Below are 14,194 nucleotides of genomic sequence, written 5' to 3' on the forward strand. Positions count from 1 at the left end.
TGTTTTACGTTCCAGTCGAGGAAAATATTTAACCATTGAAATCAACTCCATGAAGTTGGAACAGAAAAAAAAAACAAAAAAACAAACTGAAAATGCTTTTCAGGAAAAACCTGGACCTAATTTATCACATCAACAATATGTTGGAAAAAGGCATAAATCTAAGGAATGGGGTTATTTCTAAAAAAAAAAAAAAAATGTTTAGTCCCAAAGAAGCGAGAAAACCAAAAGAAAAAATCGGATCTAAAGCTGGTTTAAAGTTAAGACAACACTGAAGTTATTGGGATCCACTCATTTAGACTTTAATCCCATGGTAATCCATCTGGTGGTTTAGAAAGAAATAATTCAGTTAATCCCAAACACGATGGCCGACAGTCCGACTGAAATTGCTGATGGTACACCCATGTCCCCAACGTGGCTTAAAAACAGCCAAATTTATTCCCCGTCCAAACTCTGCAGGTCTGAGAGAAAAAGACGTTTGTCTTTTGGCAGAAAGATGACGTGATGGAATAATTTCAAGATGGAATTACATCAGCAGCATTTAAACTGATGATGGAGAAGTTGTCACACTTCTGGGCCTCTGCAGCTTCACAAAATCTTCACTATCACAAAATTTAACAACTGTTGACAACTGGAGGAGGAGCGGCTTTATGTTATATTTATATGAACAACTGTGTCAGTTCATAGATCAGCAAAGCTGTCCATGATGTGTTTAAACTGTAGCACATATATCATCGTACCATATTAGCTTCAAATAAGAGAACATTAGTGTGTGGTAACTCATTTAGCAGAGTCTCATTTATCTCAAAAGAGAACTGATCAACGAATTCTGATATCAATCGCTCGCTGATTTTTGTCACATCAAAGACAGACAATGCATGAAGAGCGGCGTTATTATTGCCATTCATGGAAAAATAAATGTCATCCGTCAAGCCTTTTCAAAACACTCAACTTTCAAAAAGGTCTTTGAATGTCAAAACTGACATGGAAAGCACATAAAATGTCAAAAAGCATGTTCGATAACACTGGTTGAAAAATGAACCACTGCCTGTGAATGAGTAGCTCATTTTCTTTCCTCGCATCAGGCAACGTTTAGGCTGGATTATCGAGTGTGAACTCTAAAAATATCTGCTCCATTTCCTTCGAAGCTCAATGTTTGATATTTTGTTATTAATATCTACAAAGGTAATGTCGTTTTTGTTGTCCGTGCAAGGAGAAAAGGCGTGGGTGTTTAATTCAAGAGAACAAGGGAAACTTTGAATGGATTTGCAAAGGAAAATGCATCTACAAACTCAACCCACATGAAGCTTCTGGAAAATTATGGAATTATGCTTTCTATCAGAATGACCACACTTCAATACAATAATTCGCCAGTAATTGATTAAAACTTCGTAAAATAATGTAAAGCTGAAAAGGTTTGCCAATGATCTAGTTGGGCTGTCAATAGAAAACCCACTGACCACCTTTATGCAGGCTCCAGCCTCCAAAAAAACAGAACAAAAGCTCCCCTAATTTGTAGTCTGAGCAGCCAAAGATGAAGGTATAAAAGGGGTATGACAGCAAGGTGGAAAAAAAAAGGGTACAATCAACTGTTTTTGTGTTAACTGCGGCAGTTCCTACACAATGTCTACTCAAAACTGAGGCTTTTGTACCTCCGCACAGCTGAAGCAGAGCAGGTTGTCACAAAGGACAGCTCTAAAAATAGGAGCTCGGTTTTTCCGCAGCCGAGAGTGGCAGGTTTGTTCTCTCTGCATTTATCAGCAGGTATGACTGCTCAGCCCTTTGCGCTCTCATCTTTTTAACCCCTCCATCTTAATCCATTTCCGCTTGGAAGCACCAGGACATGACATGATGAAAAACTGACATACAATACATTTAAGAGCTTTTGGGAAAACCAATCTGATGTTTTATAAATGGAATCCAAGGAGCATATATGATGGAGAGGTCCTTATGTGTTATATAGTGGTTTTATGTTTTTTAAAAACAATCATAATTAATAGAAATCCGCTTGCTGTCACCACTGACCAAGATCCATCAGAACCACACCCCCACAGCATGGATAATAATAATAATCCAAAGAGCTAGAGACCATCAATATCATTACCGAGCACATCCACCTCAATCAAATAAATTGTTAACATTATTTCAGTTTAAAGGTCTATACACTGTACCAGACTGAGGCTCATCATCCCTGTAATCACTGATGAAGAGATAAATTTGCTCCCAACAAAACCTTTAAAAAAAAAAAAAAAAACATGAACAAAGATAATATGCATGGAATCTCAAGGAATCTCTAGGAAAATTCAATTTATGTTGCTGTTGATGCTGAAGTGTCATCACTGGCGTGTGGAACAAGCTTCCCTCCGTCTTGTCATCCGTGTCCATACCCAAAAATGTGAGGTGCTAATTAAGAAAGTCTGCTAGCAGCTACAGATGCTACAAATGTGGGGAAATAGGATGAAGACTGAGAACTACCAGCATTAGTACAAACACAAACAGCTAGAAAACACAGACAGCAGATGATACACACTCATATACAGTAAATACTACAGACACACAGTTAATAGATACGGTACCTGAGGTTTATTGCATTCCTGGAAGCCAAAGTAAGGTGTGAGCCGTGAAAAGAAGCAGAAGAGATGAGAGTTATCAAACATGTCACTTGCTAATGCAGGATGTGAGAAACTGTGGGTGAAGATTCACTGACATGTTAAAAAGGAAAAAAAAAAAAGTCAAAAAGAAAAATGTATTCTGCACAGTTCTGAAACAGAAAAAAAAAGCCCCAAAATAAATAAAAACACATACACCTGAATTATTCTTCCACCATTTTCCCAGCATGCCAGCAGATTAGTGAGCGGATCACTTCAAAGGAAAATGCCAGCGTCTGAGCAGACGATACAAAACTAATTTAAAAAAGAGCCATGAGTTTTTTTTTTTTTTAAAAAATCTCTTCTAAATTAAATTTGAGATTTGTTTACCTCTAAGATATGAAACCAAGCTCTATTTATTCCTGTGGCTGAGTCCCCTCAGTCTCTTAAGTTTCAGAGGAAACATCCAATTACAGTTTTTATGACCAATTCAGCATTTGCGTCTTTGGTTTAATTATCTTCAGAAACTGCAGGCTGTTGTGTGGTCTAAATAAGTTGCGGCATGCTTTTATTGGTCAGTGCGACCAACATGCTCGCCCTTTCCTCGAGTCAGTTGGTATACTGCGCCTAGCCTTGAGGATGATGCTGGTTGTGTCTCTTTAAAAGGAGATGAAAAAGAAATGCAATAGGCTCATGGTTGGCTGAAGCTAAGCAAGCCTTGCAGACAGAATCCAGAAGAAACTGTTACACACTCAAGCTTGTTTCATAAATATGAAGCTACGGCTGATTAGCTGGAGACAGCTTCACTTTAATCTAGATAAGCCTTGTAAAGACGCCGGAAACATGGACCTCTTTAATTGATATATTGTGGTTTGCACCTGTGCTACTGAAAGGATTAAACAAACAAGACATCCAGTCGTACTAATTAGTGTCCTTCAAAGATGCCGGTAGCTGGATCCGGTCTCTGAACAGACCTGGATGTCTCATTCATTTCCAGTGTTTAAGCACATTAAGCTATCTCGGCTGGCGGACTCGGCTTCATGAGAGCTGGACAAACATAAATCCCACCTACTCATCCAACCAGTAACAAGAGCCAATAAAAGCATTCCCCAACATGTCTGAAAAAGTTGGAAAGTACATTTCAAATTGCAAATTTGACACAAAATCAATTATTCTTCCAGTCTGTGTGACAGGTACATTACTAGAGTGGGGCTTAAGTTCACAGGAGCCAACATTTTTCTGCACAGCAATCACACACACACACACTATGCAACCCCGAGGCACCAAATGTAAAATGCTTTCCAGTGGACAGCAGAAAACATTCTGAATCTGTATAACTCTTCACCCATGTTTGTCTGAAAGCAAGCAAAAAGAAGTCAGCACTTGAGTGAGCAATGTCACTGTGAGGGATATTCGCTCACAGCATGCGGGACTCCTTATGGGCACAGTGGATGATGTGAGGTTTAAATGTGTAGTCCTCTGATTATGGGGTGACCTCACCAACCACCAGGAAGCCGGGATGTAGGAAAAGAGTAAAAGGAGTATTGATTGCTTGCCTCCTGCTGCTTGTGTAATTATAGAGCATCTGTTTAGGGACTTGGATGCTCTGTTGGCCACCAAGTAAACCCGCAGGAAGAGATTACTCATCAGCTCAAAGTTTAGGGTGTGATGGGGGCTGAAGACGAGTTGAACTCCATAACATTCTGGGAAAATGTGCGTTCTGGGAGAATTATTTAAAAAAAAGTAGGTGGATTTCTGCATGTTACAGTTTCAGATGGTCAAACTAAACTATTTCTTTTGACTAAAGAGTTTTGGCAAACAGATGCCTTTAAATGCAGATAGACAACAATTAACCCAATCATCTTCTAAACAAGTAAACAACAACAACAACACAACAAGTAGATGTTTTGTAGAATTTCTTCAGCAGGTATATCTAGGGAACTTGTTGGCCATTAGAGCCTGTGGACACAACATGGGAGCTCTTCCAGGATCAAGTAAGGTAATGAAAAGCTGAAGATGTTGGTTCATGTATTTACAAGGCAACTGGATGGACAAAATATAAAGATGCGGCACAGCAGCTGGCTGAGCTTGAGGATCCAAAAGCTATTATATTAGCATTGACTGTACTTGCTGTGGTCATTGTATCGTAAAATGTTCTCATCAATAAATTCACACACAGCATTGTGTACATGAAGTAAAATTTTATAGGAAACAGATAATGGCCTGGCAACAGGTAGTCAATCTTTTAAGGGTTTAAACGGTAGCAGGGGGAAAAAAAGGACGACAAAAACGCAGAAAATTGCAGAAAAATCTGCAATGTTGCATTCAGCAAACATGAGGCTTTAACGGCAGCAATGTTGCCATTTCTATGCAGTGAGTGACATACAGAATCTGCACAGAGACCTTAAGTGAGAGGCTGAGTGAGAGATCAGAGAGGAAATCTGTGTGTGCTTGTGTGTGTGTGTCAGGTCGACAGCTCAAACGGCTGTTGATATTAGCGAAAGAGATTGTGCGTGTGAGATAAGGTGCAAAATGGGGAGCAACGAAGAAATGGAGATTATGAGCCTTTGCGAAGGGGGATATAAAAAAAGATCAAGTGTGTGTGTGGCTGTAATTGTGTGTCCATTCTGGACAAAGTAACAAGTGTCAACTCAGAGCTCTGAGCACACAGGAGGCATGTGCTGAATCCTAAACACTGCTGTCTTTCATTGCTCTGATTCATCCGTGGAAACAGAAATATAGTTTATATATTTGTCTTCACCATTAAAAATCACAGATCACTGTTTAGTCTGTAATGATAGCAAATAAAACATGCATGCCGAGACCACTGCTGTGTTCTATTTCAAGATTTAGATAAAACTGCAACAGATTTTATTTCCCTAACATTAAACAGTGTGAACAGAATAATTCCCTTTAGGCACGAGGAGATATGAAGAAAAGTTATGTTTTACATCATTACTCCTATCAAATGCTTTTAATGTAACCAGACGGATAAAAATAGGGTCTTGGGGATGGTCTCAGTTGGTGAATAAAAAACAGCATGGTAGAATGAAAGCCAAAACCACCTTCTTCCACCATCAAATGATTCCAAAAAGTGAAACAGTGACACCCATTAGCACAAGTAGCATCCCAGTAATGAGCTAATCTGTAAGCAGAAGGTAGGAGTTCGATTCATTCATGCTTAAATATCACACACTTTCATACATATAATGGGTCTTACACCCACAAATTTCTTTGACCTACCATAAATGATGCCATTTAAAGTTCACTTCTGACTTATCAATGCCTTATAACAGCCCTCCTAATGCAGCTAATGGTGGCTAATCTGGATTTTTTCATTTTGGCTACTTCAATGATGAAATTATTTAAATAAAAAAAAAGAAGTGTCCTTAACTGACCTTCATCCATCAAAAAGCAGTTTTAAAGTTCTGCCAGCTTTAAAACAGACACACAAAGATCAATAATCTAGCAATACATTAAATCGCTGGCAGAGCTACAAAGATTAAAAAATAAACATAATTCCATTGCCTCACTTAATCTGGATTTATAGCACACGACATGCTGTATTGAACTGTATAAAATGCATTATTTAAGTAAACTTAATCAGCTAATGGATCCTAATGTTAATCCCATGTTAGTCTTGAAAGTGATGGTAACTGTCCAGACAGGTCAAAATGAAACGTTTAACTTGCATGAATGCCGTTCTGAGGCCAGACTCTGCATTAACTTGTGAAGTAAAATCTCTTGCATTCTGCTAAAACCGTTCAAACCTTGAAAGTCAAATACGGTTCACTTCAAAGAGATGATGTGTAGCGCTGCATCAAACTGTGGTGATTTGTGTGTGTACGGTATGACTGTGTCTGTGTCAAAACCCCCACTAGGACTTCTAGTGCTGGGCTGGCATTAGTTTTATTTTATAGCTATTAAGCTGGCACTCTCCAGAGTTGCGAACAATGACTGCACACGTTGAGCGTGTTGCTTAGGGACGGGAGGCACTCGTACAACTGTTGTTAGAACTCTGTGACCTCTGAGTTATAAAACAATCTTTCACTTGCAATAAAGGCTGCTGCTCCTGCTGGCAACGCTTTAACTATTTTGGGTTCTGCATGGCATCTATATAGGACATCCCATTGTACTTGTTTAGGTTCCAAGTCTTGCCTTGGATGGTCAAATTTTGAATTTATATTTTCACCTCTTCTGCTGGGTGTTTTCCCATGCTACATCCTTATTTGACTTCCATTAGCACTGGAAAGGTTTGCTTTAGTTTTCATTTGCGATATCAGTGTAGTGTTAATTTCTATGCTGCATTCTTATTGGCTGACAACTACAAAACAGAAGTCATGTTGCAGGATCATCCACCACACGTAGAAGTAGTTTGGCCGTTTATGGTAGCAAGATTATGACACTGGTAGTATGAACTTCTTGCAGTCTGTTTTGACCATTGCTTTTAGCCTCGGTCAAATGTATCTACACTACAATTTCATGTCACGTATATGTGCATCTGAATCAGCAGAAAAATGACACGCTGGGCTTCCTAAATGCAACAAAGTCTCTGCAAGAGACGTTTCTTTTCTTCACTCCCAAGAATCTTCACGCTGCATTTTTGCACATCCTAAATATGCCTCAGGGAAGAGAGGAAGGGAACTCTGAGTTGCGTCTGGCATTCTAAATGCAGGAGATTAGCCTGCTACGTCAGCTTAGCATCCTCCAGATTCAGCTTCTCTGTCACTCTGCTTCCCTCCACCCCTCTGTCAGCAGCAGCAGCAGCAGCAGCAGCAAAGAACTACATTCTTGTTAAGTTAGCTCCCTTCCCCACTGTACTTCTAAAAGTGCACTAGAGCAGAGCCCATTTGGGACCGCTGGTTGCCATGGCGCCAGCTCCATCCTTCCCACAGGAGCAGTACTGGAGCAAGAACAGTTGAGTGCATGGTGGGAGATGTTGGGCCATGAGAAAGTTCAGCATAGTCTTGTTATGAAAAACAGTGTGTCTGCGTTTAGAGATTGGGGTGGGGCAGGATGGAGGGGGGATGGATTGTACATTTGCTATATTTTCCCTTTTTAAGAGTGACTGTTGCAGGATGCTGTAAGAAAAAAAATGGGTACACTGACAAAACACCCGAGGGAGCTGTGGGAATGAGGGGAATGCAATGGAACTGTGCAGAACAGGAAGCTGAACGTAGAAACTGGATGCTGCGTATTTTAGTTTTCTCCTTCTTCCCAGGGAAATAAAGCTCAGAGGGAAAAAAGCTGGGTGCAACACAACAGGGAACTAACACCTTTGTACTCAACACCTGATATTTTCCTATGTCTAACAAATCTTAGAAAAAGGGAAGCAAAATTTCCCTTTTCTTACTTGCAACAAAAAGTCCAAAAGGTCCACATTATGACATTGCTTACGTAACAAATTAGATTTGTCTTTAGTTGGAGTGAAAAAAGTATAAATGAATGAAACAGAACGAGAGATATTGTATTTTCCCTACTCTTCTGACAACACCTTGCACCTGCAACATCAACAAGTCATTTTCACCAGTAACAAGTATTCAAGCAGCTTCAAGCAGAAGAGGTGGGCTGCAGATGTTTGGGAATCTCCATCTTTCTGAATGAATGTGGCTTTTTATCAAGCAATCAAGTTTAAAACATGGTTTGCCAAATTTTACTAACTTATTTGGTAAAAATATCCAAACCGTGCATTGCTTAAATGTCTTGCTGTGACCATAATATTTAAATATTCAGTTGTTTATTTTTATACATGCTTCAAGTTGGCTTATACTTAAACTTTTTGGGTAGAGTGTATAGATAAATGAAAAAGTTTTCACAAAAAGGAGTCCAAGGGATCAGAGACAAACTAAACAGCAAAAAGAAAAAACTACATAACATTTAGTAAAGAGATAAAAGCGTGATGGTTAGAAGCAAGACAAGTTGCACTCAGTGCACCAACTTGAATCCAACAAGGAAGACAGAAACAATGAGCACTACAAGGAGAACAGGTGATTGAGGAAAATAGGTTCAAAGTGCATCCTGTGGAGACAGGGGTGCACTTCCCCAGGAAACAAAACATCACAGTACAACAATCTACAACCAGGGTTCAGCTAAAGGCAGCAAACAGAGAGGAGACACAAAGCTGACATGACACGAAACCCAAATTTTCAGCTGGGATCGGAAGCGGGATTTCACAACAGATTCTAAAGAAGTAGCTCGAGACGCAAGCAGAGTTAAACACTGCAACAGAGCACCGCTGGAGCGCACAGCGATCCGCCACAGCGAGGGCAAACACAAAACTGCAGCGCAGGATGCAACTCACCGTGTGGTATCCCCGGGCTATGGGCGGCTTTCCGGTCGGGTACGGATCCACAGTGTCGATGATTGTCTGCCTCTCCCCTTGCTGGTTGATCTTCCGAAAGCGCCGCCGGGACTGTCTGTGTGAGGCTTGCCGCTGAAAGTACTCCTCATTTTCATCCATATAGTCCACCTGGATGCGATGGGAAGGAAGGCAAACAGAAAGAAGGAGTGACTGCTTCCGTCCTCATCCACACCCCCACAAAAAAACATTTCCCACCTCCTCCTCCTCCCTGCCTCCTGTCCTCATTGAGTAAAAATAGAAGTGCGTGTGTGGGTTACACGATGCACACCTACGTCAAAGCGTGCTCAGAACACAAACAGAGAGACAGAGTGGAAAGGCAGAGGGCTGAGAGTGAGCTGGAGACACTGGCGATAGGATGAACGTGACCAACAGCTGCACATAAACACTCTGACCAAGCTCAGGTACTCAACCTTATCTCTAATAAATACATCTAACTCAGTTAAATCATACGTTTAACAGCAAAGAATCCATGTTTTAATTTTTAATAAACTGGGAAAAGGAAGAAAAGGGGGAAAAAACAACATTTTCCACGTGGAACTAAGAACAGGATGTTCCTTTTAATGTAGCATCCAATCATATCCTACAGTTTCCGACAACACGTAGTCCCAGGCAGCTTCAGCTTTTGATGGAATGACACATGTGAGTTTTTCTTAATGTTTAGGGCCCATTCCCCATCTCTCTTGCTGCATTCGCTGTGGGTTCACATTTGAAGGCGATCTGCCTTGGGGATTACTTTCCCAAAAAATCTTTCTCTGCCTCACCAACTGCTGCCATGACAACGGCAGCAAATCTGTGAGCGAGTGAGAGCATAAAATTGTGACTGTGTGTCTAATTGCAAATCTGGGAGCGTGTGAGCATGCAGGTGTGTGTCTGTATACTGTGCAGACGTGTTCATTTATCTGATCATGTTAGAAACTGCAGGTATGAATCTTTTTATGTGTGTGCTTCAGACTTTCAGCAGGGGGGGGGGGGCTTATCCATATTTATTTCTGCTCCCGCAGCACAAAGCCTCTTCTCAGTAATTACAGAGTGGCACATATAATCGCAAAAAGGGGTAAGACCAGAACAGAGTATTATTGTTGAAGGGGTTTGTCTGTTCTGATAGGAGTTCAGTTAACTCACACACCCCTCTACCCTCCCTCCCCACTCACACCCATGGAGACACACCAATTATAGCAAAAAAAAAAAAAAAAAAAGAGAGATGTGCTGTAACTGCCGCCGTGCTAGCTGATTGTTATTTTACACACTGACAAGATGTGGGTCATCTCTGATGTCTTCCTATAACGAAAGATGACAGTAGGACACCTTTGTAACTGTGTGCGTGTGTGTGTGTGTGCGCGTGTACATGTGGAATTTTAACCCTAACCCTAACACTCATCTGAAACCAAACTATTGCTGATATTTAAGTATTGGAGAAGTCGTCAGTTTTAAGCCAAAATGCAGGAGGGGGAACTATTTGCACAGCTTAGTTTTTTCTAACCTTTGTTGCATTTATGGCAATTTTCACCTTAATTTCCATAAATTTCAAGTCATGCTTCTTTTTAGTTTTGTTTGTTTTACAAAGTTATCAGACATATTCTAAAATTATATCTTTTAAATGTCACGAAAGCAACCTGTTAGAACCAACAGTTTCTCTTTATACTGTAATTATAAAGGGGGAATAAATTTAACAAGTATATTCCTATTTATATTTAGTTATATATGGCTACAAGTATTACTTGCTCAGTGTAAACTGAAGTTGCAATATTTATTCAGATACATTCAGGTCTTTCCAACCTGATGTGACAAAACTGAAACTGTTAAGGTCTGGGGTTGATTGTTTAGAGATAAAGGTAAATAGAAGACCTTTTTTGGAATGAAATACTCTCCATAAAGAAAATCTTTTTGTTTCTTGCAGCATTTATACAGCCTGCAATTCATCTGGACTTCAAATCCGGTCCTCCCACCTGACATACAGAAACAGGACATTTAGATGCCAGAGAGCTTCTGTTTGACTTATTTTTGTATAGTCCTGCCAACATAGTCTCTGTGCTCCGTTTTCTTAAGAATAATTTGTTCTCAAAGTTTTTACTTTTGAAATTAAACCTGGACCAGATTTCTTTTAAATTGCAAAGACACATTAAACACATTTTTGCTCAAATGCTGTCAGTGAAGGTTGATAACAAGCACTAAGCAGATCTGTTAATGATGTTATTTTAAAATCAAAGCTGACCTTGTTATCAACAATGCTGAAAACATAAACAAATCTAAGATCCCAGATGACTAAGCTAAACTTCAGATTTCTAAGTCCACTTTGGACTTAAAGACGAAAAAGGATTTCTCCTTAATCAGGAAGCAGGTGATGAAATTCAGCACTTGTTACAGCACATAAAGGAAGTGAAGTTTAGAACCAAAGCTGGAAGTGTAATCCATTACAATGTGATGCAACATATTAGAGGACTTGTACCAATGTTCAGGGCTGCGTTTTGCTATTTCTTTCCATTTTTCTATAGTTGCCACCAAGAACATTTTTTGCTCAAAACATGATTTAATATGGCATTTTGTGAATATTAGGTGTGCATATTTGCACTCATGACATTATATTAACTTCATCATTTTAAAATTGTGTAAAAAAAATGGGACTCACCACGATCATTTCTGAGGGTTCAAGGACGATGCACTCACATCCACGTCGCAGGCTGCCCGCTGATCGCTTCCCAAAACTAGACAAAAAGATTAAAAGAATATGTAAAAGATCTGTCAACCTGAAACCAGCAGAGCCCAGTCCTGGTTGTGTTATGGCTTCTATGGTTTGCACATACTGAAGTGTGCTTCAGTTAATCTTCCACTTTCTTACAGGGAACGTAAAAACAATCTCAGAAGGTTTCTGAAAGCTTCTAGGCAACTCTTTGCCCGGTGTTAAATATGCTGCATGGAACTTCCATATATAATTTGACACAGATCAGCAGTGAATGAACAGCTCATCCTTTCAGTTTCAGAGAGGGAACACCCTCTGCTGGAAAAGTCCACTCTCCCGACGTCACAATTTGTACAGTATGCCTGGCTCCGAATGAGGAGGGGAAGCAGGGAAATATTAAAAGCAGCAAAGACCAAAAATGTCTCAAAGACGGCCTGCCGCCATGGAAATTCTGAGCACGAGCAGATTCAAGGAGTGGGTCCGTGGAAGAATAGCGCCTTTGTCCAGCATGCAACCTCAATGCAGAGACACAATGGCGCCCTTGTTTGTTATTTTTAACATCTTTCGATTCAGAATGTGACCTATGCCTCGTATGTTTGCTTATTATTTTGCAAGATAACCTCAAGTGACAACAAGAAAACTGTTGAGTTTCTACATGAGCCTTTAGCTGCTTTGCAATATTTAGATTTAATGGCAGCACCTCATTTTCTTATATTATTACCAACAGGGTTTCTTGGAAACTGCAAATGGATTTTTCGCTCCTGACATTGTTGGAGGTGAAACAATTTGCTAAAAAAAAAAAAAAAAAGATTATGTTTTGATCATTTAAATGAAGTCAGACAACTCATAGTATCTGCCTTTTTGTGATGATTTGTCTATAACATATAAATGTTTTGAGGTGGAACAACTGCCTTTAAAGCATTGAAACTTTTACATTGTGGCCTTTTGTAACAATTAATGGGTAAAAAAAAAACTGCTCCCTAGTTGTTGAAAAATGCTATTTAGATAAATATTTCAAAGTTAGTTAAGTTATTTAAGGTTCTCTTAATTCAGTTTATAGATTTTCTGAATAGTTACTACTGGTTCAATGGTCAAAGTCATTTAAAAAATCTGGAACTTTCTTGTTTGAAAAATATTGTTTCCTTTTTTTTTTGGATCTTATATATTCTTAAAGTCTTTAAAATACTAGACTTTTATGCTTGCCCATGTTATGTTCTGGCAGCAAATGAAATGCATCTGTTTTTGCATCTGCCATTGTCCCCAGAAGCAGCAGAAGTGTGTTCAGGTCATCTCTTTTAACATTGTAGATAAAGTGAATATTCAAAATTAGCAGGTGATTAATTGTTAATTTTACAGTCTTTAGTTTGTTTGTGGTTCAACTTCTTTCTTGTTTCTCAATCCATTAATGAGGCTTGTTTGAGACAGTCTGTTGAGTCTGTGCGACAGACACAAACTGAGTAACTGGTGCCAAAAGTTCTTCGTGGTGGCCAGAGATGAAGTGAGCGGGGAGTAGTGGTGTGTGGCTACCTGCTCTGAGGCTATAGAGCTGGCAGCTTTCATCAATCACCCTGACAGGAGCAGACTTCAGGCCTAGCACAGCCTAAATGCTTTGGAGCCCTGAGCTTGTGGCAACATGTTACATGCACAGCTTGCACAGGTTGATAAGTAAACACCGGCCAACTGCAAAGTACGAGCAGTATGACAAGAGCCACTTTGGGGAATAAGCACATTTGTTTTTCTTATTTGTGGCGCTTTTTATTTTCTGCAAGTCGATGTAGCTACTCTTTCTTTGTAGAGAGTTTGTATCGCTTTCCCCTTTTGTCAGCTGTTCTGTTGTTCTTCTGCCAAAGCTGCAGTTTTTACTTGACCAATTTGTCAACCTCACAATTAAAATAAAGTTGTTCCATTGTTAACCTCGAGCTGAGAAGAACAGCCTGAAACCAGAGAAAGGAGGAGTGATTGGACGCACCTCGACAGTGTCTGTGAGACACGGCAGCGAGGGGGTTAATGCTGATTGTTGCCGTTCGCTTTCTGTTTAATGCTGTTGTAACTCGCCTTGTATCCCTGACAAACAGAAGCCGGAATTCCACCACAGGGCAAAACAGAGCTGTATGCGGAGAGCTTACTCAGTGTTTTCACTCCCGTTCATGGCAGAAGACAAATGCTGTAAATTCTTTTGCCACTACTTTCCAGTAAAGATGATTTGTCAGCTGGGCAGCAGCTTCAGAGGAACGGATGAGTGCTTTTGATCTGATCTTATGGACATTTGGAATTGCTACCAGCACTGATCCTGGTGAGCCTCCCTGGGCTCATTTTGCTGTGGGAAAAAAAAAAAAAAAAAAAAGAGGGAGAACAGTTCTACTCCTATATGCACTGCAGACACATCAGGCCACCGAATGCAAACAGCAAAGTGACATGTTCAATCACGCTCCTCCATTACATTCCTGACATTCGTAATCCAATCCTCCATTTTACAGGAGGCAATGTGAGATATTAAAGAAGGGATTATGGTAGTGCAGAGTGGGGGTAGGCAGGTTTTTTCTAACAAAAAAGTATCTTGTTCAGAGATTA

The 14,194-nt window shown here is 39.9% G+C and overlaps 1 protein-coding gene across 2 annotated transcripts in view; it reads right to left on the minus strand.

Moving 5' to 3' along the window:
- Nucleotides 1-14,194, minus strand: part of rapgef2b (Rap guanine nucleotide exchange factor 2b) — a 97,129-nt gene that overhangs the window by 35,442 nt on the left and 47,493 nt on the right. For both annotated transcript variants that reach the window (XM_079249991.1, XM_079249990.1), the window contains exons 5-6: nucleotides 11,573-11,648; nucleotides 8,887-9,054 (exon numbers count right to left, since the gene is read on the minus strand). In XM_079249991.1, the coding sequence (XP_079106117.1) occupies nucleotides 8,887-9,054; nucleotides 11,573-11,648 (244 nt within the window). The remainder of the gene's footprint in view (nucleotides 1-8,886; nucleotides 9,055-11,572; nucleotides 11,649-14,194) is intronic.

Source organism: Telmatherina bonti (genome assembly GCF_933228915.1).
Source record: "Telmatherina bonti genome assembly, chromosome: 12".
NCBI lineage: Eukaryota > Metazoa > Chordata > Actinopteri > Atheriniformes > Telmatherinidae > Telmatherina > Telmatherina bonti.